The 25,634-nt window shown below is 47.6% G+C and overlaps 1 protein-coding gene across 3 annotated transcripts in view; it reads right to left on the bottom strand.

The window, feature by feature from the left end:
- SEPTIN8 (septin 8) overlaps positions 1-25,634 on the bottom strand; it is a 35,127-nt gene that overhangs the window by 1,826 nt on the left and 7,667 nt on the right. Inside the window, exons 2-10 of one of the 3 annotated variants that reach the window (XM_036391416.1) lie at positions 16,692-16,806; positions 15,240-15,435; positions 14,406-14,592; positions 8,705-8,866; positions 7,202-7,298; positions 6,744-6,912; positions 6,361-6,493; positions 5,506-5,696; positions 800-3,669 (exon numbers count right to left, since the gene is read on the bottom strand). In XM_036391416.1, the coding sequence (XP_036247309.1) occupies positions 3,666-3,669; positions 5,506-5,696; positions 6,361-6,493; positions 6,744-6,912; positions 7,202-7,298; positions 8,705-8,866; positions 14,406-14,592; positions 15,240-15,435; positions 16,692-16,806 (1,254 nt within the window). In that variant the 3' untranslated portion in view covers positions 800-3,665. Of the gene's footprint in view, positions 1-799; positions 3,670-5,501; positions 5,697-6,360; positions 6,494-6,743; positions 6,913-7,201; positions 7,299-8,704; positions 8,867-14,405; positions 14,593-15,239; positions 15,436-16,691; positions 16,807-25,634 lie in introns of those variants that run through there. The other 2 variants (XM_036391415.2, XM_036391417.1) reach the window with 2 other exon arrangements.

The raw sequence follows: 25,634 nt of genomic DNA, 5'->3' as shown, positions 1-25,634 counted from the left end.
GTTTCCAGCTGCATATTCCTAAAAAGCTTGGAGAGGCAGCCAGGATCACCAGCCTGGTTTTGTTCTTCAGGCTGGGGCTGCAGAAAAACCTCCCACCAGCAGCACTGCTACAGCAAACACTGTGCATCAGCCAAACCCCACACTGGCAGTGTCTGAAGGGCAGCACTGATCTCAGTCCAATACCAAATAAACCCCAGAAGGGCCCAAAGCTGAGTGAATATAACTTGGTACCTAGCAATGGCCCAGAACAGACACTGAGAACAAACCTTTGGGTAAAGCTTCAGCATCTTTCTGAAAGCAGAGCACCAAACTGAAGCTGTGCTCTTTCGTTGGCCTTGACCTAAGTGTATCATGTCCCCCTCCAGACAAGGAACACGGCTTTGGATGCACCCCAGGAAGCCTCTCCACCTCTGCTCCCTTTTCACCCTACCTTTAAATCACCTCTTTGGGCACCATGAGATCAGCAAAGCTGCTGGTACATCCCTGCTCAGTCACCAGACCTCACAAAGGAGATGTACCAACAAGCCTCAAAGCTCCTTCTGCCCAAATACTGACAGCTTTTGGATTAATACCTAGGAATTTCTCCCCAGATTACATAAGAAGTACATTTCCACATACTCTATGATTAGCTAGTTGTTAATTAATTAGCTAATTATATTCTTGAATGTTCCAAACAGTCGTAAGACAGCCTGTGACTGGTGAGCTTGCAATCATAACACACTATTGTTGTGACAGATAATACAGAAAATAACTAGATTGCACAGAAAATGCACCACTAAATAAATGACACCACAAAAACTCAAAATACATGTGAGATTTAATTAAAGAAAAAAAAGTACAAAGTGAGTGGAAAGAAAAGAAAGAAAAAAACCAAACCAAACCATGAACCCCAACACGCTGGGAATGCCAAATCAAAGGGATGCAGCAGGTCCCAGAGGGCTCTGTCCCCCCCTCTGTCCCCAAGGTGCCTCCATGGCTCCAAAAATCCCCCTCCACACCCCTGGGGCAAACACCTCAGCCAGGCATGCCCCCCCCAGAGACACACAAAATACAGTTTAATTTAGGAAGCAGACAACATACAGGATGGTAAACATTTAAATTATTTTAAAAAATGGATAGTTTTTTGCCATTAATACCAATCTTTTACAGATAAATATGTAAAACAGCTGAAGGACATGTAGCTGGATGGTTTCAATCATTTCTGAGGGGTATTTCGTTCACTTTTTCTAGCCTACAAGATTTTAAGTTTTCAGACTGGGTGAGATCAGCATCACAACATATTTGTAATTTGTTAAATAAAACCAAGACACACAACTACCCTACCACAATACTTATATCTTGTCTCAGCAAGACAAGACAAAAGGAAAAAAACAAATACTCAAGGGAGAAAAATATGACTGAGTCCCCCTGGGGAGATTATGATGTTGAACAAGCAACTACTAGGACAAGGGATATCTGTCACAACATAAAATCAAAGTAATATAATAATAATAATCATGAAAATATTGTTACATACATTCTGAATGTCTTCTTCAGAAAATGCTGTAAATTTCTCCACAATGCCCATGGATTTGAAGATTTTTACTCTTTGTTATAATAATATTTTTTAACTACCTGTTATTCCAGGAAAAAATAATTGATCTCTGACGAGCCAGGGCTGAGAGAAATGGTTTGCATAGATGTTGCTGGCTGCAGCATGAGATCAGGAGAGAACTGCTGACTGGGAACACTGGCGAGGCAGCTGGGTGCACACCAGTACCACCAGTTACTGTTTCATCCCAGCACTGCCTTGGGAGGCAGAACAATGAACCAAAGAGCATGGCTTGCTCAGGCCATTAGTGCACCACAGTTTCTCCCATTAGCAAAAGATTAATAAAAAATAATCTGCTACATGATTGGTCTGTAGGCAGAGGTGAGGTGGAATTGTCTTCTTGCATATACCAGAAGGTTGGGTTCCTTGTGTTTGAGAAAACCACACTAACCCTCCTAACATTTGATAGTTACTCTTTAAAATACATCTAACCTGGAGGCACAGCCTTAAAAATTAAATGTCCAGCTTTCAGCAGACTCCCAACAAGTGCAGAATTTTTATTCTTTCAACAAAAGCCTGCTCTAAAAGGTACCAGTGAGATCTTTGTGAGGTTCTTTTCTACAAGCAAGCAGCAGCACTGTCAGTATATCCACAGAAAAGGCCAATGTCCATTGGAAAACAGTTTAATTCCTGAGCATGTATTTAGAAAGGGGGGGGGGGAAGCTCCTATAATGGAATATGACAGTTAAAGAACCTCAGAATCCAGCAGAATGCTGCCCTGTGACAGCTCAGACCCAGGCCCTGCATCTCCTTCTGCACAGCACATCAGGAATTTGCTGACAGCTTAAAGACAAGTCTTTAACAAAAAACATATCAGAAAAATCCTGTAACATTAATAACTAAATAAAAACACACACACTCACAACTAACACTTAGCCAGCCAGTGTTTTTATAAACTCTAAAGACACTATGTGAGGGTTAATATATTTCCTTTCATCTAGCCTAGGATCTGATGGATGGATGGATGGATGGAATTGGGTCCAACTATTTTTCCATGACAACACAGCTAGGAACTCTCTGTTCAGTTACTGCCCTGCCTATTCACAAAATGGTTTGAGTGGAAAAAATTAATATTGATCCTAATTATTCCTCTAAGCTCAGCTGCCCAGGAAAACAAGGCTGTGATTTCTAGGCATGAGGAGCTGTCAAAAGAAGCACCTTCTCCGAGGGACAGAGCCTGTCAGCATAAACACAGTGCACAGCTCAAAAGCAGGGGATTCTCCTTATTAGGCACATATTAGGTTTAAGGTTAAGGAGCAAAAAGACCTTGGCTTAAACAGTTCCCACAACAGTAAATACATTGGTAAGTGACAACTGAAATGTTACACAAATCTTGTAGTTCCACTTTGTACAACAAATTCTTACGAAAAACCTCTCTATAAATGTTCTACTTTAGCAGTAAAGAAAATTCAAAACATTGTCCCATTAATTTTATTAACCTCTCTCTCTCCTTATATATATATATATATATATTATTATAAATGATGTAGATAGTGTTTAGAGTAATTCAGTAATTAATATAGAATTACTGGAATGAGGGTTACTCTGACTAAGATTGCTGCAGAAAGCCTAAATGTTGTGTTTTTCCACCCATTCTAAAAACTACTTGAGAATTTTGTTAGAAAAACAAACATTTCAGCATTCTTCAGACCACTCCTCTCACTGTGCATGTACAGGAGAGGTCAATGAGCCTCCAGCAGTCACCTTGGCCAATTAAAAAAAAAATGCAGAAAGCAATTATTGAATTATTTAGCTGGTGGTAAGACGAGTTCAGTCACGGTCACTTCATACACAGCTGCTCCATCACTGGGTTTAGAACAAAACATCTTACTTGAGGGATTAGTTGGCTTTGTTTAACAAAATGTACATGTAAGGTTACTTCCTGCAAACCTCCTGATAATTCTGAAAAGAAAACAGCAGGCTGGAACACTGCAACCACCGGAGATGCTCATTGTCTCTGTCACTTTGGTCCACTCACACAATGTTATGAGAAGGGTCACTCAGGGTGGGAAACTCAAGCAACTTAACACATGAAAGCACCAAGTCCACTCTTGGCCTGAAAGTCTGTGTGTGATTAACTGAAAGAAACAAAACATAAAAAAAAAGCATGAATTAAAGTTATGAAAATCAAACAAAAGTGAGGTGTAGCCAAGTATGTTAAAACAAAAAAAAGGAGGAGGAGGACAAACACTGCTGGGGCAGCTGAAGGCTTCAGGTGAGAGCAGCCTGGCACAACCTGCTCAGCACCACAAACACTTGTCTTTCTTCCAACTTCTGCAGTTTTTCCATCACAATTTTTTACTTATTAAAGCTACTAAGGACGCTGCCTTGAACCAGGAGATGATAAAGAGTTCAACAAGCTCTCCTCAATATTTCACTTGAGCAGAAATCCCAAAACCCCATAATTTGAGCTAGCTCAGAGGTTTGAAAAGAAACAAAAACAAACAAAAAAAACCCAATCCAGAACCATCCTGGTGATGGTGCAGCACCTCCTCTGGCTGTGCTCCAGAGCTAGAGCCCCTGCCCCAGCACCATGTGGGGTCCCCCAGTGAGCAGAGCTCAGGCTGTGGGTGTCCCTGGGACCTCTGCACACCACCGAGCTGCCTCCCAGCCCTGCTCCTGACCACGGCTTGTTCCTGTTGCTATCCCGAAAGGAACAGTCCAGACTCACAGCTGGAGGTGGGCTACACCCAGCAAAGTGCAGGAAAACCTTTTCTGCTGCAGCCAGAAGGAGCAGAGGGAAGCTGCAACATTTCTTGGCCCATATTCACAGTCCTTGCCTGCCCCTGGCATCACTTGCCCAAGTTACCACTGTGCTCACCTTCCCAAAGCAGTCCTGGGTCCAAGAAAGCGCTAGGATTCAGCTCCTAATTCAGATTAAACCCTATTTTCAGCAAAGAATTTTACAAACCATTTAGACTCTGTGTGTGAGGTGGGCCACGCCCAGAGCATGTTGAGCAGTCTGCAGAAGAGAGCACTTTTCACATTTACATTCCAACCAAACACTCAAGTCATCTACCCCGTTATCTTCCACAGGAAGAAACAAATTGCTGGGATGTCAGTACACAGAATGAGCTCCTCTGGTGCTGCAGCTCACAGCAGGGGAACGACAGACCACAAGATCTCATCAGCAGTGAGAAGCTGAATGCTGTGCTGTCAAGCACAAACTTGGGTGTTGCTACTCTTCATGGTCTTGCCATCATTAAGAGGCTCAGAGAGCTTTGCTACCAGCCTGCTCTGGGTTTGATAGAATGCAGTTCTGACTCTTGAGCTCCTTCATGCAAGGGGAAGTAACAAAAAATGCTGCAATAGCAGAATGACCAGTTTGCATGACAGTGCTCCATTTTGGCTCCTAGCCAGTGCTCCTTAGAGACTGGCTTGAATTGGAAGCAGGATAACCCCCCCCAATATCTTTTCTCTTTAAACCTGTTTGTTCCATTCCTGGCCTATCACTACACAATCAGGTGGCTGGAACAGCAGTATTTAAATACCCCTGTTCCTGCTGGCTTTAGCAATGTCAATTAATGTGCAGCAAGCTAAGATAAGAACTCTGCCTTTAGGGGAAAAGAATTTTCTTGTGATCAGTACTGTGCCCTGGAGCCCCATTTCACAACCTGAGTTGGCTGTCACAGAGGGAAGAACGAACCCCATGAGCCCATCATCTATCAAAGAATGGCCTCAAATTGCAAATCCCTCCCACCTCCAGCTGCCCAGGCTTTTCTGGGCAGTGCTTGGGCACAGGAGGGGCTCATCTCTCCTCTGCTTTAAGCAAAGAATCAGAAGGATGGGAGTTAGGATTCCAAAATCCCCTTTTCTCTGTATGATGTTTAAACAACTGACCAAACATTAAAGCATGTGAGCAGACTCCCAGCTTTCCAGTGGCAGAGGAGGAAGACTCCAGTTCAGACACTTACTTTTTCTTGTCTTTGTCCTTCTTCAGTGGCTGCTGTGAGGTAGCCTGCAAGGATTGGGACTGCAAGGTTTCCACTGCCACTTTCCGCCTGTTGAAGGCGTTCATCTCTTCCTCCAGCTCCTTCCTCTTCTCCTCCACCTTCCTTTTCTCTTCCTGGTGTATCCTTTTTAAGTGCTCAAACTTCTCATGCAGCTGGCAGGAGACAGACCCTCTGAGCATGGCATTCAGCTGGTTTTGGCTGTGTTCCCTGCCCCAGGAGCCCTGCCACGCCTCCCACACAAACCCCACCACAGGGACCAATCTGCTGGCAGAACACAGCCCCCAGGGCCACCAAAAGCAGGGAAGACACAATAAATTCAGCTCTGCCTGACACCACACAGCAAACCAGAGGCAGCATGGGCCCTGGAGATGAGCACAGGGGATTTTGGCTCTGCACAGGGGCTGGGGACATCGCAGAATCTTTTGTTCCTCACTAGTTCTGAGGATGGCCCATTTAATTCCTCCCCAGTCACAGCTGCTTCCTGAGGCCTCACACTGGGGACTCCACTGGACTCACTCTGACTGGGGACTCCAGCCCAGCTGCCCTCTTACTCTGCTGTCCAGTGAGCCACAAGAGGCAAGTCTCTGTGACAGGGATGCTCACCTAAACGTCCTGCCACTGGCTTTCACTCCCCAGGCAGCAGCTGCATTTCCACGTGGCACAGGACAAGTTTCTGAGGCACCTACACCAGTGATGTGTTTGTGCTTTGGCTGGTGAGCTTTGCTGGAATGTGCTTTCCAGGATTCATGCATTGCCCAGACCCAGATTCCCTGCTGGCTGCAGTTTGGGTTCCTTGCAAATTTCTGGCACACCCACCTCTCTCTCCTTCTCCTTCAGCTCTGCCTCTGTCTCCTTGACTTTGTTAACAAACATTTGTCTCATTTCTTCCTCTTTCCTCTGGAGCTCACCCAAGAACTCTTTCCTTTTGGTCTCGTATGTTTCTTGGAGGCTGGGGAAGAAAGCAAATGAAATCCAGACTCTCTGGATGCTGATGAGTTAGTGATGGGGAAATGCATGCCTGTCTGTGCTGTTGGAAAAACAGGCAGGGAAGGGAACATCCAAATCAGCTGCAAAGCTCAAACCCAGCGCTGGCATTTCCCAGCCTGGCACTGTGGATTTACCTACAAACCTCCCATTTCTTTGGGCTGTCAGTACCAAACCCTCACTCTAAACTGCTGCTAGATGTGAAGGCCACTCACCTGAAGGGCTGGCTGTCTGGATCTGTGTCCTTGAAGCCCATCTCCTCCAGCTTGCACCTGCGGTAGAGCTCGTAGTGGCGGGTGTGGGTCTGCTCCCGCAGGTCCTCCATGTTCACCCGGATCAGCATCTCCCTCAGCTTCACAAAGTCACAGTGACTCTCATTCTCCACTGACAAAGGGAAGGGACAGGTCAGCAAACTGCAGGTGTGATGGGGGAACACAAGGCACACATGATTGGCTCCAGATACTCTCATCCTGAGGAACCTGCTGTCCTGCTCAGGGCACAACACAACCCCTGGATGCAGGGATTCCTGCTGACCTTCCCACCTGCTGTAGGATGGCAACTCAAAGGAAGGACTGGCCAACCCACAAGGGCTGCAGGGGATGTGCCTGCACTGCTTGTCACAGGGCACCTTCATGCAGAGCTGGGAGGGTTTGGGGTGGGCTTGGCCCCTCACCTTGCACCACTCCCCAGGGGTACTGCCGAGCTCGCACCAACTTGTTCCCAACCTTCACCTCCTCCGTGCTGCCGACCACAGCAAAGGGCAGATGAGCCTGAAACAGAGCCAGGGGCAGGGACTCAGTGCATGGGGTAACCCCCAGAGATCAGCCTGACCCTTAGCTCCCCCACACCCAGGCACAGCAGCTGCTTCCCTGAGTCCCTTCTCTGAACCTGCCAATTTCAGAGCAATCTCTGTTATAAACTGGGATATTCTGCAGAGGGTGGAGAGGCGCCACAGCAGATCTTACCAGCAGTGCTGTCTGGGCTGCACCAGCTGGGGAACATTGTAGGAACAGCATGGTCATTAGTGCTGCACTCCATCCTCTGCCAGGCTGTACACAGCAGCAGTGGGGCACTCCCTGCCCTGCTGAAAGGCAGGGACATCCCCACACAGGCCCTGGCACAGCAGAGAGTGTGTGGGCACGGCAGGGACATGTGCAGACATGTACAACATGTCCCCACTGCTCGCCAAGCCTGCGCGGCAGCAGGCACAGGGAGGAACCAGGACACTGGGTGCTTCAGTAGGGTGAGGCTGACAAAATCCTTCACTTTTAAAAAGAAAGGGATCCAGAAGTGTGGGATTCATATGGAATTCATATGTGGCCAAATATATTTTCATTGGAGGAAGGAAGGGGAAGAAAAAAAAAGCCAAGCAAGCATGACTCCTGTTTTTCTCCCCAATACACACAGCTTGCAATTATTTAAGTAAGAGTGAATCCTCCAAGGTTTTCATGATTTCAGCAAAAAAGAACTATTAGAGTGAAAACATGCACCTAGTCCACCCAGAAACCAACTGGTGATTGAATTAAAAAAAAAATGGCAGGGAGAAGGGTAAAAGAAAAGACAAAGCATTTAATCAGAAACAGCTATGCAGGAAAATGGCCATTTTGATGAAAAAGCTACTTTTGATTTATAAAATGATCATGGAAACATTTCAGTTTTTTCTACTGCCATAGCTGCACTCTGATTTGGGAGAGAAGAAGCTTAAAAGTGTTTTTGCATGTGCTTCAGTCAGGTCTGAATTTGATCTCTGAATTTCAAAAAAGACAAAATAGAGATTAAAGATTTTTCTTCTTTACTTTAAATTGGGTTTTCTCTGGTCAGCCTCCTTAAGTCACAAGACTAATGTAAATCTTAACTGTCACATTTTATTCACAGTTCCTTCTTCCTCAAACACAATATAGCCTAAGAACAGACAGAATTAATTTTGAGGAAAGCATTTTTTAAAAATTCAATAAAATAAATTCTAGAACTAAGTTTCTCCAGAGAGCCCCCAGATTAAACACAAGCCACATTTTAATTAATTCTGTATGCAACAGCTGCGAGACCCACAGCTCAACTTTCCAACAGATTCAGTGTCTGGGCATTCCCAATGAAACTTGCCCTTCAGATGTGTTTTTGTGCAGCAATTTAACTGGTCAGGGCTTTGTGCAGGGATGGGAGAGGCAGCGTTACCCACATTCATCACAGAGTTGATCTCAGCCACGGCCTCGTCATCCGTGGGGAACTGGTAGATCTGCACCCCATTGCTGACCAGCTCGCTCATGATCTTGATCTTGAACTTGTGCAGCTCGCTCTTGGAGATGGTGTCTGCTTTGGCAATGATGGGGATGATGTTCACCTAGAGCACAGGGCAGGAAGGAAGGAAGGAAGGAAGGACAAACACCCAGTGAGCACCCGGGGGTGACCCAGATCCTGCCCCACTGGCTCCAGCTCCCAAAATCACCCTGGAGTCTGCTTGCACAGGAGCTGCAGCAGCCCAGCCCTGCTGAACACTAGAGGGAAGAGTTCTCCAGGACTCACTTGGCTACAGGACTCCAGATAAACCACACAAGGAGCAAATCAAAGCCCTGCTCTGGCTGTGTTTTGAGGCAGACACAGTGTAGCTGTCACATCCGAGCTGTCACCCCTCCGTGCTGGCTGTGCTGACAGGATGTTTTACAAGACAAGCACCAGGGTGAAACGCACATTGAGCTGATGTGAAGCCTTCCCATGCTCAAGTGGGAAGAGCAGGCACTCCTCAGATGCTCTGACAGCAGCTGATGACCCTCCCCAAGGACTCCATCAGCCTCTTGGTGAGGATCACAACTTGGCTGCACCACGTGGGTTATATGGAGAAAGGGCAGGGTGCCATACACCACATTTATTTACTTTCATGCTGTTCTTGCTCAGCTTTGGTTTCACATCAGCCAGCAGTCACTATACCCCACACAACTTCATTCACCTGGGCTTCAAAGCCACCCAACAGCTGCACAGTGAGGAGGCCTCCCTGTGCCCAGCACCCTCCAAGATCAAAAGTAAACAAGAGCCACATCCATCAGGAGTGATGGGCTTCATTACAGCCTCATGCTTAAGAGAGCTACAGTGAGGCTGGATCTATCACAGGAACCTGTGCTAGACAATGCTGCCGTGCCCAGAAAAGCCACGTGTGATACTGAAACCACTGCTTAAACAAACAGCAGAACTCATCTGTCTGAACAGCAGCCAAACTCACAGCAGTGAAACACAAGAATTTAGACAAATAAGGGGAAAGTCTGATTTGCCATCTAACATTTCCCTACAGCCAATGCTTTTTGTCCTACAGAGCTGAAATTCACAGCAACCAGTTGGTCTCCAGTGGGTGCCCAATTAAAATAAATGGCTTTGCTTTCCCAGCACAAGTTCTTTGTAAGTCAGTGTTTTTTCCACACTTCTTGGGTTCTCCCCACTCCCCCTCTCTGCCTCTGTTTAGTAGTTTAGCACTCACTAAACACAAAAGCATTTACTTTGAATGAAAATAGTCTACATTTACTCATTGCAAATGTATCTGAGAGAATAAATTCCTCTTTTTCTCAGCCGCTGACCTGGACTCTTTCACCAAGGAGCAGAGCCCCCACAGAAAAGGCTGCAGCTGCTCACTCCCCTGCTCAGCAGGTCCATGTCCTCATTACAAAGGCAAAAGGGCCATGACCACATCTGGGTGTCTCCCTGACCTGCTAAGACCTGAGGAGGCTTGGATTCACCATCTCCCACAGAAAAAGGGTCAGCTCAGGGCTCACTTTCAGTCAGACCAAGCAACTTCCCCTTCTTTTTGCAAGGGACCCCAGTTCAGCCCTGCTCACAGCAATGCAGGAGTGCAGAGCCTGGAGCAGCTTTCTAGCAGCAGGGGAGACAGGCTCTGCTCTGTGGTCACCACTGTGGTCTCAGCACCACTCAAATCACAAACCAAGGCTGGTTGGAGTGCCCTCAACCAGATCTCTTGTATTTTGAAAAGTCAACTCAGTGAACACCTGCTGACATGGAGTTCACAACACAAAGGGGTTGTCCAAGTTGTGTTTTCAATAATCCACAGCCACATCAATACTGGGGAGGCATGGATATGGCATTTGAGTGTGTCCTAGGTCTAGAATGGGTTCATTCCCTCACAGCTTAGGGAAAGGATGGAAGAGTTTGGAAACAAGAAACCAGAGAGACATGAGATGTAACTGAACTGCATGTCTGACCCTCCCTCCCCACAGCACCTTCCACACACCCACCTCCATGCCAGGGCCAAGCCTGTGGCACAGAGATTAGTGACAAACTGATACATATCTGGCTAGAGAAGAAAAGCCACCTCTTCTCCTGGACAGGTTTTATAACCCAAATAAAAGGAAGGAATGCCAGAACTATAAGACAGTTCTCTGTCCAGCCTTTTTACACAAATAATGTTGATCTTGGGTTGAAGGCAAAATCCTAGAGCAACATTCTCGTATCTATGGTGGAAGAGCAATATTCTCTATTTGAAGATCTAGTAATAAAATCATGCAGTTGACTGCTGGCATGTGTCCCCACTGAGTGTGAGTGACAGGGGTGCAGTGTCCCTTGCCTGTCAGGCCATGTGCTGGAGGGATTTGCTGGAGCTGGAATTATAAGCAGAGGAAGTCTGTGCTTCAGACAGGACAGGGAGCTCCCATGCACACAGACAAAAATGCACCTCCTTCTCAAGTCTTTCTGACCAGAGTTGCTTCTCACCTCCAAAAATAAAACTTACAGGAACTTGTCATTTGGTAGAAAATAATTTTGCTGATGCAATAAGACTGTAGGCACTTCTGCCATGTGAAACACAGCTGAATTTTTCCCCATCTCCAAACTGTTCCTGAATGGAAGCTGCAGTGAAGCCAACAGGCAAATCCTACTTTGGAAGCCAAAGAGCTGAGGCACAGGCTGCCTGAAGCATCCCCACCTGCCCAGGATGTGTCATCTCTCGGAGGGCAGGCACTCAGCCACAGCTCAAGCAGCACATGGTGACTGAAAACCATCCAGGACAAGCAGTGAGCTCCAGGACCCTTATGGCTGCACACACTGCACCACCATTTCCCCTGACAGGGCTGGGTTTTAAATCAATAAATCACCTTCTCATCTGATATAAATGCACAATGATTTATCTCCTTCTTGTCCCAGGTTAAACCCAGTGGAAAGTCTACACCTGTCAGGCCCTGTGTGCTTCCCACTAGCAGCCAGCCAGCCAAATTCCACTTATCTACAACCACTTGTGAAGATGCTTCTGCTCTCTGGCTGTAACTAAAAACCCCAGATAACAGCTGGCCATGAGCTCAGCCAAACAGATATTGTCTTACAGTACAATGGAAGATTTTGTTTACAAAGCTTTACCCAGAAGGGATTTTGTAGACTTTACACTAAAAGCAAGACTGGTTATTGAAATTGTCACAGAGAGCCAAAAGCCTGCCCAGGACCACACATCATGTCACTTGTGGGCTAAAGCAAAGGTGGAACTGAGCCACAGTCCTACAAACTCCCTGCTAAACCAGTCGCAGAGGCTGAGATCAGAGCACAGAGCACAGCACTGCCTCTGATGTACCTTCCATCTCCACAGCTCCATCCTTGAACTCTAAAACAAGGGCCACACAAAGCTCCCAAGAACAGCAGGTTCAGGTGTGTCACTGTGATATTTTATGAAAAATCCCTTCACCAGGATTTTTCTCCTGAGAAGCCTCAGAAAAGAAATGTAAACAAGAATTATCTGATTGCTTGGAATGTGGTTGGCTGCTTAGCAACAGGTGCATCTTTGATTGGTTCCATGTGAATTGTTTTAACTTAATGACCAATCCCAGCCAGAGGTGTTGGACTCTCTGAGTCTGTCACGAGTTTCTATTATTCATTCTTGTCTAGCCTTCTGATGTCTCCTTTCTCTTTCTTTAGTGTAGTTTTAGTACATAATTTTCTTTTAATATAATATCATAAAATAATAAATTAGCCTTCTGAGAACTTGGAGTCAAATTCTCATCTCTCACCTCATCCTGGGACACACAACAGCACAACAATTAACCACACCAGTGTGCTCACACAGCAGCAGACATGAGCCAGTGCACATCCCCTCTGCTCAGTGACCACCCACTGCTCCCACTGACAGGGCAGAACTGCCTGGGCTCTGCTGACATCCCCTTCACCCTGCCCACACAGCAGCCCCCAGCACAAATGGTTCATCTGGGAAAGGGGCACAGCACTGCACAACCCCTCAGGGAGTGCCTGGGAAGCGCTCCCATGTCCTGGGATGACACCACTGCAGAAATGCAACATAAATCCCCTGATGCCCAGAAAATATCAATGGGCTCCACTTGCTTATTCATTTCCATGTGCCCACTTGTGTGAGGCCACCACAGCATGAAATCCAGGATGTTCTCATGCTGTGGCAAGAAGGGAGATGAGAACAAAGGCATAAAATGACTCCAGAGAGGGCTATTAAAGTGGAAGTTTGGAAATATAAAAAGTTTGCCTGCGCACAAAGTTTTCATCTGTGCACAAGCACAAAGGATTTATTTTGGTACTACCAAAGGACGACATTAAAGGCAACCACAGGGAGATGTGAAAAGTAGGGAATGAGAAGGAAAGGAGAGAAATGCTTTGTGGGACCAGCACCAAGGGGAATAGTGCAAAAGCTTTCCTCCAAAAATTTTTCTGGGAATATGTAATGCTGGCACTGTACCAAGAGACAAAAGTTTATTAAGGGAAAGTTTTTGGATTCCTGATGAAGTCAGTGTAACAGCCAAAGCTACAAACAGCCCACTGCAACAGGAAGCCAGTGCCTGCTCTGGACTGGGGCCAAGGGAAAGCTGGCCATGAGCCCTAGGTAGCAAGGGCAGGCAGCAGGGACTGCACAGGGGAACTCAACCCAGCAGCAAAGTCCAACAGGGCAGCACGTGAACAACAGCCAGAGGAGAGAGTGCTCCCTCAGTAATCCAGGGGATCCCCAGGTCCTGCAGGGTCCCATGCCTGTCCCTCTGCAGGCTGAACAGCACCTGCCACCTCAAAGGAACTACCCTGCTGCTAAAACAATACTCTGAAAGACAGGAAACCATCGAGAAGAAAAGAAGAGATTCTGCTGCCACTAGTGACCTTTGAAGCCTCCTGCAGCTCCCTGAAAGCCAGCTGGAACACCCAAAACTATGTCAGAAACTTGCTCCCAGCGGCAGGAACATAAGCAAGCCCTTGGTTAGGTAACACCCTGCCCCCTAAAGCAGAACAGCTTATGCACCAAGAAATAACCCCAGTAGACCCTCTCATCACGCACTTTTAGGATTCCTACGACATTGGGAATTCCTCACCACATCTACACATTAAGAAGATACTGTGATCTCCTATCCAGATCACTTGGCACTGCCAGCAGTGACAGCTCACACACTCCCTGTGCACCAGCACACACAGCCAATGCTTCTCTCAGCCCTTGTCCCCTCAGCACTGACCACCAGCTTAGGACAACTGCAGTTTTGGGGGCTCTCAGCCCCTCTGTTCCTGCTGACAGGTCAGGACAGCAAAGGGAACTCCACAATTCAACTGCTGAAGATGGAAGGCATCCTCACCAGCACACCCAATGGAGCTGCAGCTGATGGCTCTGATAAATATCAGCTAATCTGGGTGAGATTCTTACAGTAGAGGGACACTCTGGAATTTACACAACCAACAGGAAAACAGGCTTTCCCTGACATTCTTCAGGAAAGTCAGTGAGAAAACAAGCACAGGACCTCAGCCACCCCAGGCCAAAGCTTTACCAGAGTCCTAAGAATGGCTCAGCTGCCATGCAGGAAGGAGTCCAGCACTGCACAGAAGGAACAAAACCTTCCACAGGACAATCAGCACCAACAAAAGCATTCCAGAAAGAGGGACTGTAGTCTCCAAGGCCCTACCTTGCTATCCAGCTTCTTCATTGTCACCAGGTCCAAGGACTTGAGTGAGTGCCCGGTGGGGGTGATGAAGTAGAGGCAGACGTGGATCCTTGTGTCGTGGTAGTTGAACAGAGACCGGCGGATTTTCAGCTCCTCTTGCAAATAGTTTTCAAACTGCGTATCAATGTACTCTACGATTGGCCTGTAACTAAAACCATCCCATTAGCAAACCAGCCACTGCAGCACAAATCTAGACTGCCTAAAGGCTGAAGGAATTCTCCTAGATGTTCCATGATATCACTAAAAGTAAGTTATAAGACTCAAACAATTTAGCTTTGCAATGGGAAAGTGTGGGGTTTACACACAGACCTTATAATCCAAAGGTTGCTGGAGATTCTTGAGGCTGCACTGCAAAGTCTAAGGACAGTGGAGCACAGAAAGATGACTACTTCCCCATCTCAAACTCTGCCCAGATTTCAGGGTTCAGCCATCTGTCTGTAGCAACCCAACATGACAAGGAGACACCCTGGAATCCCAGAAAGCCTTTACCTGGGGCTTGAACAAGATGTCTGTGTAGTTAAGTGAGACAAGTTCAGAACAGATAATTCCTGACCCTGCTCTGAGGACAGCTGGTTAACAGCTCACGCTCCTGGAGGACAGCAATCTCTGCTGGAAAGACCTCCTGTGACCTCTCTTTCTGGCTCTTCACCCTCTACCCTTTGTCCCCAGAACCACTACAGGCAGCGACTCCTTTACCAGAGACAGCAGACACTTCTGCAGCACTGCGAGGGGAACTGCAGGCAGTTGATGTCTAAGCACGAGGCAGAAACACCGAGCAGATGGCACAAGACCTGCCTTTCGTCCTTATTGATCTGATCCCCAAATCCAACTGCATCCACGATGGTCAGCTTCAGGTGCACGTTGCTCTCCTGCAGGTCGTAGGTGCGCGGGCGCAGGCGCACGGCGCTCTCGTAGTGGCTGGCTTCCTCCGTCTCAAAGGTGGTGTTGAACAGGGTGTTCATCAGCGTGGACTTCCCAATGCCAGTCTCACCTGGGGGGACAAACCAGCAGCTCACTGCAGTGTGAATTTGCCACTTCAAAGCACATTAATTAGAGAACTGAATGACACTGTGGAAGGTCACCCTGAGTGGCTCGTGCACAGACATGCAATTGTCACACGGGTGTCACACACAGGTGTCTGCCTTCCTGAAGGTCTCCCATGCTTAATGCAAACAGCACAGAGCACTTGGGGCCTGCCTCCCAGTATCACACAAAACACAGCAGCACAGCAGAGCACACTGTTTTCCTTTCCATGACCCCTGACTTTGCCTGGGATTCTGCACTAGAGAAGCTGTGCAGAGGACAGTTTTAGCAGCCATTAAAGGACAACTGGGATGCATCACAAAAACCTCTGTCCCAGAATATTTGGCTGACAAGCTGTTTGTGAGCAGAAAGGCTTTGAACTGCTGTTCTGGTAATGAAACAAGACTGATATTTTCCAGTTTGGCCTAGAAGGGGCCTCATTTAAACTCCTTATTCACTATACATAGCCCTACTGGTCATGGGGGTGAAGAGAGGCAAAATCTGAGGAAATAACCTTCACTGCACAGTCTATAGAAAGCTGTAGGAGCTGCTGTATTTCTGCTGGTCTAGCAGGTTACAATACTTCAGACCTCATACACCATACAAGAACCAGCCAAAAAAGAAATGATGCTCATCTCATCACTGAAAATAATTGGTCTCTAGTACTCCAGTCAGCATTGCTTGCTAGATCACATCAATAACAAAATTAAAAGCCAAGGATATAATAAGGTTATTTTAAAGTCAGTAAGGAACAGTCCCCCTCCTTTTCTAAGCACAGAGATGACCATGCTGACACCTGGAAAGCACTGACTAGGCACAGCTCAGACACAAACCTCTTGTGCCAGTGGGGCAGGCTCACACTCAGAAATAACCAAGTTACCAACAGCAGCTCTCACATAACCCATGGTGCATCTGACTGTATCTACCTAGACATCATACCCAGCAAAAGCTGCTCATGCAGCCACCCCAGCTAGCATATGGAAACACTTAACTTGCTATATACAGCCTTCCTTTGCTCCCTCCTATTGCAAAGCTATTGCAGCAGAGATGATGAGCAATAACCCACTGATTACAGAAATCCTTCTGCCTTGACTCAGTGTGTTTTTTAAGAGTTTGGCATTTCTGACTTGCTGAAGTCACTGCCAAGGCTGGTGGCACAGCAGGACACTCAATAAATGCTGGTCCCAGCCTCCCCCCATGGCTGTTTGCAAGGACAGTGCTCACCCACACAGAGGATGTTGAAGCTGAAGCCTTGTGTGACAGACTTGCTGACCAGCTGATCCGGGAGGCTGTCGAAGCCCACATGGCCCCCCAGGGACAGGTTCCTCTTCTCTTCATTCTGCCAGGAGAGAAGCCAGATTAGCAAACTGCACTGAGATGGCAAAGCAGGCTGATGAGACCAAGATCACCCACCCTCCTGGGCACTGCAAAGCCCAGCAGTGCCCCTAAGGGCCTGTGTTTGGCACACCCCAGTACAAACCCCCCAACAGCCACCAACAGCAGGAGAGGGTGTGAAATACTGATCTTCGTGGGGAGCTGGGAGAACCAAGCCACCAGGCTCCAAAGTAAAGAAAACACCAGTGAGAGCTTTCACTACATGCAGCTGGGAGAGAAAGGAAAACCTACCACGGTGTGTTTTAGCACTCATTTCTCTTGGACTTTTTATTTTATTTTCTCAAACCCTCCAGCAGTGAATTCAGCAGACAGACTGTACATTTTCCCTGAGTACTTGTCATTCCCCCTTGCCATGGCCACAAGCAGCGAGGTTTGCTCACTCGGCGCTGGGGGTGCCGCTGGCACAGACAGGACAAGGAACCCTCTTGCTTTGCCATCTGTGAGCACACAGCTTTCCTCTGTTCCTCTGCTGTTCCTGTTCCTGCCTCCCCCGTGTGCACTTTGCTCTCCCTTCTGTTCCCTCCCTCCCCCACAGAAGCTGATCACCTGTAGAGGCTTTGCTTAGGAACTAAGACAACAAAATCCGAGGAGACAGCGGCTCTGTGACCTGTGCTAGACAGAAGGGAAGAGGAGAGCAGACATAAAGTCCAGCAAAGAGGAGCTGACAGAAGGGTCATTTCTCTTTCTAGTGGATAAAACCAGGAATGTTTAGAATTTCAACAGATGCACACCTCTCTGCACAACTAAGAAACGATGTCTGAACCCAGAGACCAGACCACCATCCCTGGAGCCCCTCAGGCTCTTACCCACCCATGGAAAAGCAAGGAGACAGGATTTCAGAGAATGAATTGTGATTAATTCACCCTCACAATTTCTTTGGCAATTGATTGTTTTCTTAACCACCAGCACACAGAAGATGGGAATGGAAAAAAAGTCTGCCCTTGGTTTGGCACTGGTTCTTCTGTCTGTTTCTGACAATTGGAATTTAATGTCCCAGCACTAAGAGAGGGATGCTCTTGAGAGACAAGAGCATCCCTGAGAAGAGTCTAAGCTGCCTGTCAAACTTAAATGAAGTCAAGAGGAAAATAAATGATGTGATAAACCTTGCCTCTGTGCCTGCAGTAAGGTTGCTAAACAAAACACAAACCTTTGTTCAACTGCATCTTGAGTCAAAGCCCCCTTTAGCTCTGCCTTTGGTAGAACAAATTCAGTCTTGTAAAATAAACCATTTAAATCACAAGAACAACCTGTGAACAGCTGAAACAACTTCCATGCCTCACACACAAACCTTCTGGCTGTTCCATTTAGCATTTTTTACCCACTTTCAGATTATCTTAGCCCAGTGCTCTCCCAAGTGACTCCCTGGACAAAAACACAATTTAATCATAGCTGGGCTCCTGTGATCCATCCTATTCTGTCCATTCAGGATCAATCACACTCACTAACTTAGCAGAAAGAGAAATCATTTAAAATTTCCATGTGTAACTGATGTCAGCAATTACAGTTTTGAGATGGCCAAAGTTTAGGTGAATTAAGAATAAAACCGGCCCCTAAGACAGGGAGATCTCCAAGTTGAACTCTCTTCCATTCACCTGTCAGCACAGGGAGATGCTGCAACTCAGACCCCAGGATACACAGGGTGTATTAAAGGTGCTACAACTCAGACCCCAGGATACACAGGGTGTATTAAAGGTGCTACAACTCAGACCCCAGGATACACAGGGTGTATTAAAGGTGCTACAACTCAGACCCCAAGATACACAGGGTGTTTTAAAGGTGAATCTGTGTTGCTCCAGTCAGGCAAATGCTGAGCTGTGGATCCCACATGGGGTGGCACAACCTCAACAGGGAAGGGGAACCTGGGACACGTGTGAGCTGGGCAGAGACCCAGAGCTTTTGAGGTCTGGCTTTGCCCTGGAGGAAGAGGCTGGCACAAGGCACAGGAACCCACTGCAGGCACCAGCTGAGCTCAGGGGGCTTCCTCAGGCTCTCAGCCCACTCTCCTCATCTTCCCCAGCACCTCCCAGAGCTCCAGCTGCCAGCTCCCAGCTCTGCAATGCGGTGACAGCCGGGCAGGCTGTTCCCACAGAAAGGCACCGGGTTTGATGGTTACACTTTGTGTCTTTTCATTTTACGTAATAAACAAAAACAAGCAAACAAAAACACAAACCAGAAGCCTGGAATGACATTTTGGATGGGAAATAAATAAAGGCTGCCGATGGCTATGATGGGGCTGAAAGTGCCTGAGGCTGGGAGGAGGTTTCCAGGCAACAGGCAGCACCACTGCTCGAGATTTTAAAATAGGCTCCAGCTCAGCAAGGCTGCATTTAAATAGGCTCCAGCCAGGCAAGGCTGCATTGAGAACTCAGTCATGCCTTGGCTGCAGGAAACCCAAATGCATCTACACAGGGCTTTTTCTCTTCTTTTTTTGGCACTCAGTAGCTCTTCACTACAGGACAGGAATACACCTACTCAGAGCTGCTCGCCATCTCTCAAAGCTGTTAAATCAATGAGCCAAACTTCAGTGGAATAAATTTTGCCAGTGACCTTGAAATGCAGTTTCCTTTATTTCTGTAAGCAGCAGAAATAACCTGGTTCAAGTTCAAGGCACTGCTGATACCAAAGCAGAAAACCATTTGCTGTGCTTGCACTGTGTTCAGCTGTCATTCAGCTCCAAAGGGATTTTGCTGTGTTAGGACAAACAATGGCAACAGCTGCTGGGAAGAAGGAAGACTAGGAAAATAAAGAAAGGGGGGGGGGGGGGGGAAGTTTTCACTGTTTTATTCTTTCTCTCCAATCCATTGAGCTTGGAAACCTGACAGCCTTGTGAATACAACCACTGCTCACTTGTGGAGTTTGGTGTGAGGACCTGTGCTGGAGAGGAACCTGCCCACACCCTGAATCAGCACCCCAAATGACCAGCCCTTTTGGCCAGCTCCCACATGCCAGGGTGGCCCAAGGACAGCTTGAAAGTTCACCTGCTAGTGAAGGCAAGGTCACACTCCAAATAGAACCCCTTCCAGCAGAAGCCAGCCTGCCACACTCAGCAGAAATAATCAATCCAGAACACGAATGCTGCAATAAATGAGGGCAGCACTAATGCAGCAGTGTAGGGGGGTTTGTTTTTGTTTGTTTTAAACAAAAGCTAAGGATTTCAGTAGAGCTTTCTCCATACTTTTGGCAGCAATGGGAGTGCCTTGCAGGACAAGAGCTGGGCAGGTCATATGGCAGAGCCAGCTGGGATCAGCCAGGGCAGAGCCAGGCAGGATCACAGCCCTGCCCTTCCCAGTTGCACTGCTCCCTGCACACTGCTATCCTCCTCAGCACTCAGTGAGCCAGGCACCTCCATCTCACAGCCTGCAGAGACAACTCTGCTGCTTCTTACCAGGCAGGACCCCCTCCTGGGGCTGCCAATAACCACGAGGCAGCCAACCTTTCTTGAAGCCCATTTCACCATTGCACAACATGATAATTAAGAGTCTGCAATGGCTCCAGGTGGGAACTTTAACCTCAAAGAGCAACTGCAGCCCTGACCATCCCTTCTTGGGTCATTAATAACATCCTATGATGGGGCAGCTGCCAGGGCTTTACTTGCAGTCTTTGAACATGCTCTTCAAAGATTTCTGTGCCTTGAACTGATCTTCCGGCTTGAAGCAGAGAGCCAAGGGGATAAATCATATTTTGAATCTCGAACTTTGTGGGAAATGAAAGATTCATCATAAAGTCAGAGCAGAACTTAAGTATTTTCAAATCCTAAGTCCTTACATTTTCACAAATGTTCTGTCCAGGCAACAGGCACAGAAATGGCACCTGGGGCATGGCCACAGGAACAACAGCCATCCCAGAGGGATGTATCAGATATCTTATGTATCTTTAGCTCTGATTTGACAGCAACATCATGGAAACATTTTCTTAGCATGCAGCAGAAAGACAGACATGTCCTTGGTAGCACAGATGGACGCATTTAGCTGAGACCACAAGAACTGAAATGAAATCTCCAACCACAGTGCTTCAAATGCCCCAGGCACCCCAGCTCCTGGACACACCCTGCTGGAAACCGAGGGTGCATTTAGGATGCACAATGGCACACCAGCCCATTCCTGTGGCCACACCAGCTCAGAGCTGCCCAGGGAACCAAAATCTGCTCTTCAAACCCACATCAGCTTCCGAGCCCATCGCCAGCAGGGTCACCACAGCTGTGCCCTGCGGCAGGGCTGGCAGGCAGATGGAGCAGGCAGCTGGCCACAGACCATAGCCACTGCAGAGGATGTATTGTTTGGTCCTTACTGCAAGTACTACAGCCACTGCAGAGGATGTATTATTTGGCCCTTTACTGTAAGTACTACAGCCACTGCAGAGGATGTATTATTTGGCCCTTTACTGTAAGTACTACAGCCACTGCAGATGATATCTTATTTGGTCCTTACTGCAAGTCAAACAAGAAAAGGCAGCAGAGAAACACAATCAGAAAGACCAAATCCAGATCCCCACAAGAGGGTCAACACAGCACCTACATACTAATTCAGCTCTTCTTCAAAGACAGTGATAAAAGAAACCTGTGAGAAGTGCACAGGCTACAGCTTCAAACTGTGTGACTATGATTCTTCAAAAAATAAAAACCTGATCACAGTTTCTCTTCATGCTTCACCTCCAAATTAGCATCAGTTTCACTCTGCGTCATTACATTTTTCAGCAGCTTGTTCCAGGAAAAGTGGTTTTACCACTGCCTGCACAACCCAGGGGAATGTCAGCAGTGGGACCAGCTCCATGCTCAGCTGCCCCTCAGCTGCAGTGCTCCTAGCTGGGACCCTGGTGCAGAGCAGCTCTGAGACTGCTTCGAGATGTGCTGCCCCTGCTTCCTTTGCTTCCACCAGAAGCAGTATAAACAGAGTGGGCCTTGTATAGAGAAGATCACTCTGATATCAGTTGGTTAAAAAAAAATATCTCTAGAAGTATCATCTTTCAATAATCCCACCACAAATTTCTCCTTAGTGACATATGCTTGTGTTTCCTGCTTGAGACAACCCTCAGGCTTTTTTTCCTGAATGATGCAGGTGAAAGCATATGGGTAAACCGAAGTGTAATTGAATGCCACAATCATAAATGGTGATACTTATTTTTGTTAAATGGTGAAGCTGGCATGCTGGGACTTGTAATGTAAACTCTGCTTCATCAGCGTGCAAGCAACCGGTGAATAAAATTGAGAGGGAAAACAAAACATCACATGGTTTAGCTGATAAACAGTGATGACTTCTAGATGTATACCCTGAGGGATAGCACAGAACTTTTCTGTATCTGAGCTGCCCTTTCCCATTTCTACAGCTCAACAGAACATAAGTGAAAAAGATGAACAGCTGACATTTTCCAAGACCAAACAACAAAGACCTACAGGGCAAGAAGGAAGGAAATTGAGTTTTCTCTCCTTTCTGCTACATGAATAGGGCTTACACTGGAGCAGTGACCTTCAACCCAAAGGTGTCTGCTGCTCCCAAACACTGCCTCCAGCACCTCTGCTCCACCAGCCTGGGATCTGTGGCCAGGCTGCAGCTCTCCACAGTCAGCCCCACACAGGGAGAAGCTTGTGGCTTCCAAGAGCTCACCAGGCAGCTGTATTTCAGGTCCCTCTCTTCCCAGAGTCTTCTCACTTACATTTTACACACACATTTAGAAAACACAAAGAGGCAACAATACAACATCTGCATGGTGCTTTTCCACAGCACTTCAATTCCCACTACTGAGGCACACTTTTGTTTCTAAATTCCTCAGTCCTGGATGCCACCTTGACCTTACACCATGACAAATCCTCCAGTGCTTTGCTGGGTCCAGGCATCATCAGTGTCACACGGATGCCCTGCAGCAGGTCTGTGGCACTGGCTGTTCCCAGGGGAGCACTGCTTTGCCCTGCAGGGAACATGTGGACGTGGAGTGCCAGGCACACTCAGATCCTCTCCCTTCTGATTTACAGTCAAATCAAAGCAGAAGGAAAATCCAGAGCTAGCAGATTGCAGGTTCCTGAGCAGAGTGACTCAGAGCAGCAGGAGGAAGAGCAGGGGGGCTCCCCAAACCCTGCACAGCCATGGTGCCACTGCAGAGCTCAGGGGCTGGCCTGGCACAGCTGGGCACTGCTGCTGGGCACAAAACAATGACTTCACCCTCTCCATGCCCCATCCACAATCCACAGCAGTGTGTGCAACACAAAGATTAATACATGCACCAGTGGTGTTTGTAGGATGCTATTCCCTTGTGTCCTGCATGGAAAGACATGGAATCAGGAAATCTTTCCATCTTGGTGCAGGAAGGCTCATTTTGCAACTGAGCAGAGAAAGGACGGAGTGATATCTGGCTGTTTATCCAGCCCAAGCAGGGCAAGCTGGTCCCAGGTACAGGCTCATGTGTGCCAGCCACAGGCATTGCCTGGCCCCTCTCAGCCTGGGCACTTGGGGCAGCAGCTCCACAAACCACAAAAAAGAGAGGGGCAGCTTCAGGGTCCAGCACACGCAGGTCCCCAACCCAGCCCCACAACCTCCCCCAAATGCCCCTGCTGCAGGATTCCTTACAAGGGCACTTGTAGTTATCATCATTTCACAAGTGCACTGAGTCATGGAGCAGTTGAGTACTTGCCTAGAGACTTTTGGGCAAACAGTGTCAGATGCCAAATTCAGCTTCTTTGTCCAAGCAGGCACTCCCTGGGCTTGGCCCAGCTTCTGGATCAATGCAGAGAAATTTGACAAATTACCTCTCTCTGGAGAATCTCTCCATCTCTGAATGCTGGCTCAATAAATGCCACTTGACATTTGCAAAGCGACAGCAGTGAGTAGGGAGTCATGTTTCCATGAAGAAAATCCCTCTTTTGCCCAGCTCAGAGCTGAGGGGCACTTAACAGCAACACCACACCCCATGTAAGGAAAATACCTCTGTGGTGTGAGCAACATTCAAAACACTCACTAGCACACATGAAAACATCACCTGTCTTGTACTCAACAGGCTAATGACTATTAGATGTATAACAGCACCAGTGAATGAGATTGCACTTTGCAGCCTATTAAGCAGAAGGAGATGGTCCAAGAGAGGTAATGAGACCAGATTTGACAGTGAGAGGATTCTGAGCATAGTCAGTCTTAGCAGAGGGCTCAACAGAGGTGGAGTAGGCGTGACCTTGTGGGTGCCTTTGGCACTGGAGACAAAATGAAGCACACTCAGCTCACTGGGGCTGACCAGTGGAGCTCTCAGCACCTCTTAGGCTAAAATTGTCACGTCTAAATGGCACCTAATCTCAAGGAGATTTGCAAAATGCAAGCACACAGCCAATTCTGAAGGTTTTCAGTTAATCTTAAGCATGGGCTTAAAATTTCAGATCCCCATCGTGGAGCATTTAATAACAGGCTGGGGAAAGAAGAAAGGAAGAAAAACAAGCCCACAGATGTGGAGTTTCTGCTGGTTTATCACAATATCAACAATAGAAGATGAAGAGCTCCATCTTCTCTGCTGCCTCCTGCTCCTGCCCGCTCTGGTGGTGGTACATGGTCAGTCAGCCAGGCTGCACCTGAGATCATGAACTTTCCACGCCTGTGCAGGGAGGGCAACTGTAGTTTTTCCCTGTTGTAGCAACCCTAAAGAGCTGTAAAAGGTAACATGGTGATGCCTAGCATTGCTCTTCCCTCCAGCAATGGCAAGTGCCTTTCCTTCCTTCTGTTTTCCAACAGGCAGCACAGCCACATCCAAGCCAGCTCTCTGTGCGTGGGACGCTGTGCCAGCCAGCCATCTCCAGTTGCTGCATGCTCACAATAAGCTTCCAGCCTACACTGGAGTCCCCCCCAAAAAACCTCCCACTAAACCAACACAATTCCCAGCCCCCCTCCCCATTAAACCCGCTCTTCTAAGAATGCCAAGAATTTTCCCAGACACTCAAGCCTTTATTCATATCCCTCCTGGCTCCCAGCTGCACTGCAGGCAGGCAAAAACATCACTGAAGAAACCACATATGGAGTCACCACCAAGACATGCCAAGTAAAAATCAGAGCCACTTTACCACTTTATATTACAGAAGCAAGAAGAGTCAAGAGCTGAGGTTCTTGCCTTTAACTTTTGGACCCATTTTTAAGATCTATTCACAAACGTTAAGACCAGCAAGTGACCAGCGAATGCATCGTGAAGTGCAATGCTCAGCACCTATGGAAAACAAATATTTCAAAATATCCCTGGGCTAGAGCCAAGGTTTCACAATGCCGCACATGCCCCAGGGCAGTCTCGGGGAAGCAAAGGCTCTGCTGCACAGCAGCGAAACCCAGTGCTGAGCACACACTGCAGCCTCCTCCCTAAGGAGGTGGACAGGGATTTCAGCGAGAAGCCAAGCTCCTTTAAGGGAGGAACTCCTTAGGCAAGCTCCTTAATTGCTTTCCTGTATCCGAGGCTGGTGCCAAAGCACTCTGGATTGCTGGGCACACCTTGGGCTGTGTCCATCGCTGGGCACACCTTGGGCTGTGTCCCAGCACCAGCCGGATGCTGGGCACTCCCAGCACGGATCTGCACCTCCACTGCTCCCCTTCTGCTCCAGCCTGCTCCTTCAGCACTTGTGAGCACACAGCTGAGCTGAACACTGCCTTCAGCTTCTCTTCAGCCCCAGCAGCCTTTCCTCCTTCAGAAAAACACAAACCACAGAACACAAAATAAAAATCCTACACGCATCTGCAGCATCAAATGGCACAGGCTTAAAACAACAGTTTTTGCTGATGCTCAAAGCCAAGTCTCAAGGGAGAGTAAAGCTCCTCATCT

The sequence above is a fragment of the Molothrus ater genome, chromosome 15, assembly GCF_012460135.2.
Source record: "Molothrus ater isolate BHLD 08-10-18 breed brown headed cowbird chromosome 15, BPBGC_Mater_1.1, whole genome shotgun sequence".
In the NCBI taxonomy this organism is placed as follows: domain Eukaryota; kingdom Metazoa; phylum Chordata; class Aves; order Passeriformes; family Icteridae; genus Molothrus; species Molothrus ater.
Note: the sequence above shows the minus strand (reverse complement) of the source record. Positions and strands in the feature narration are given on the sequence as shown.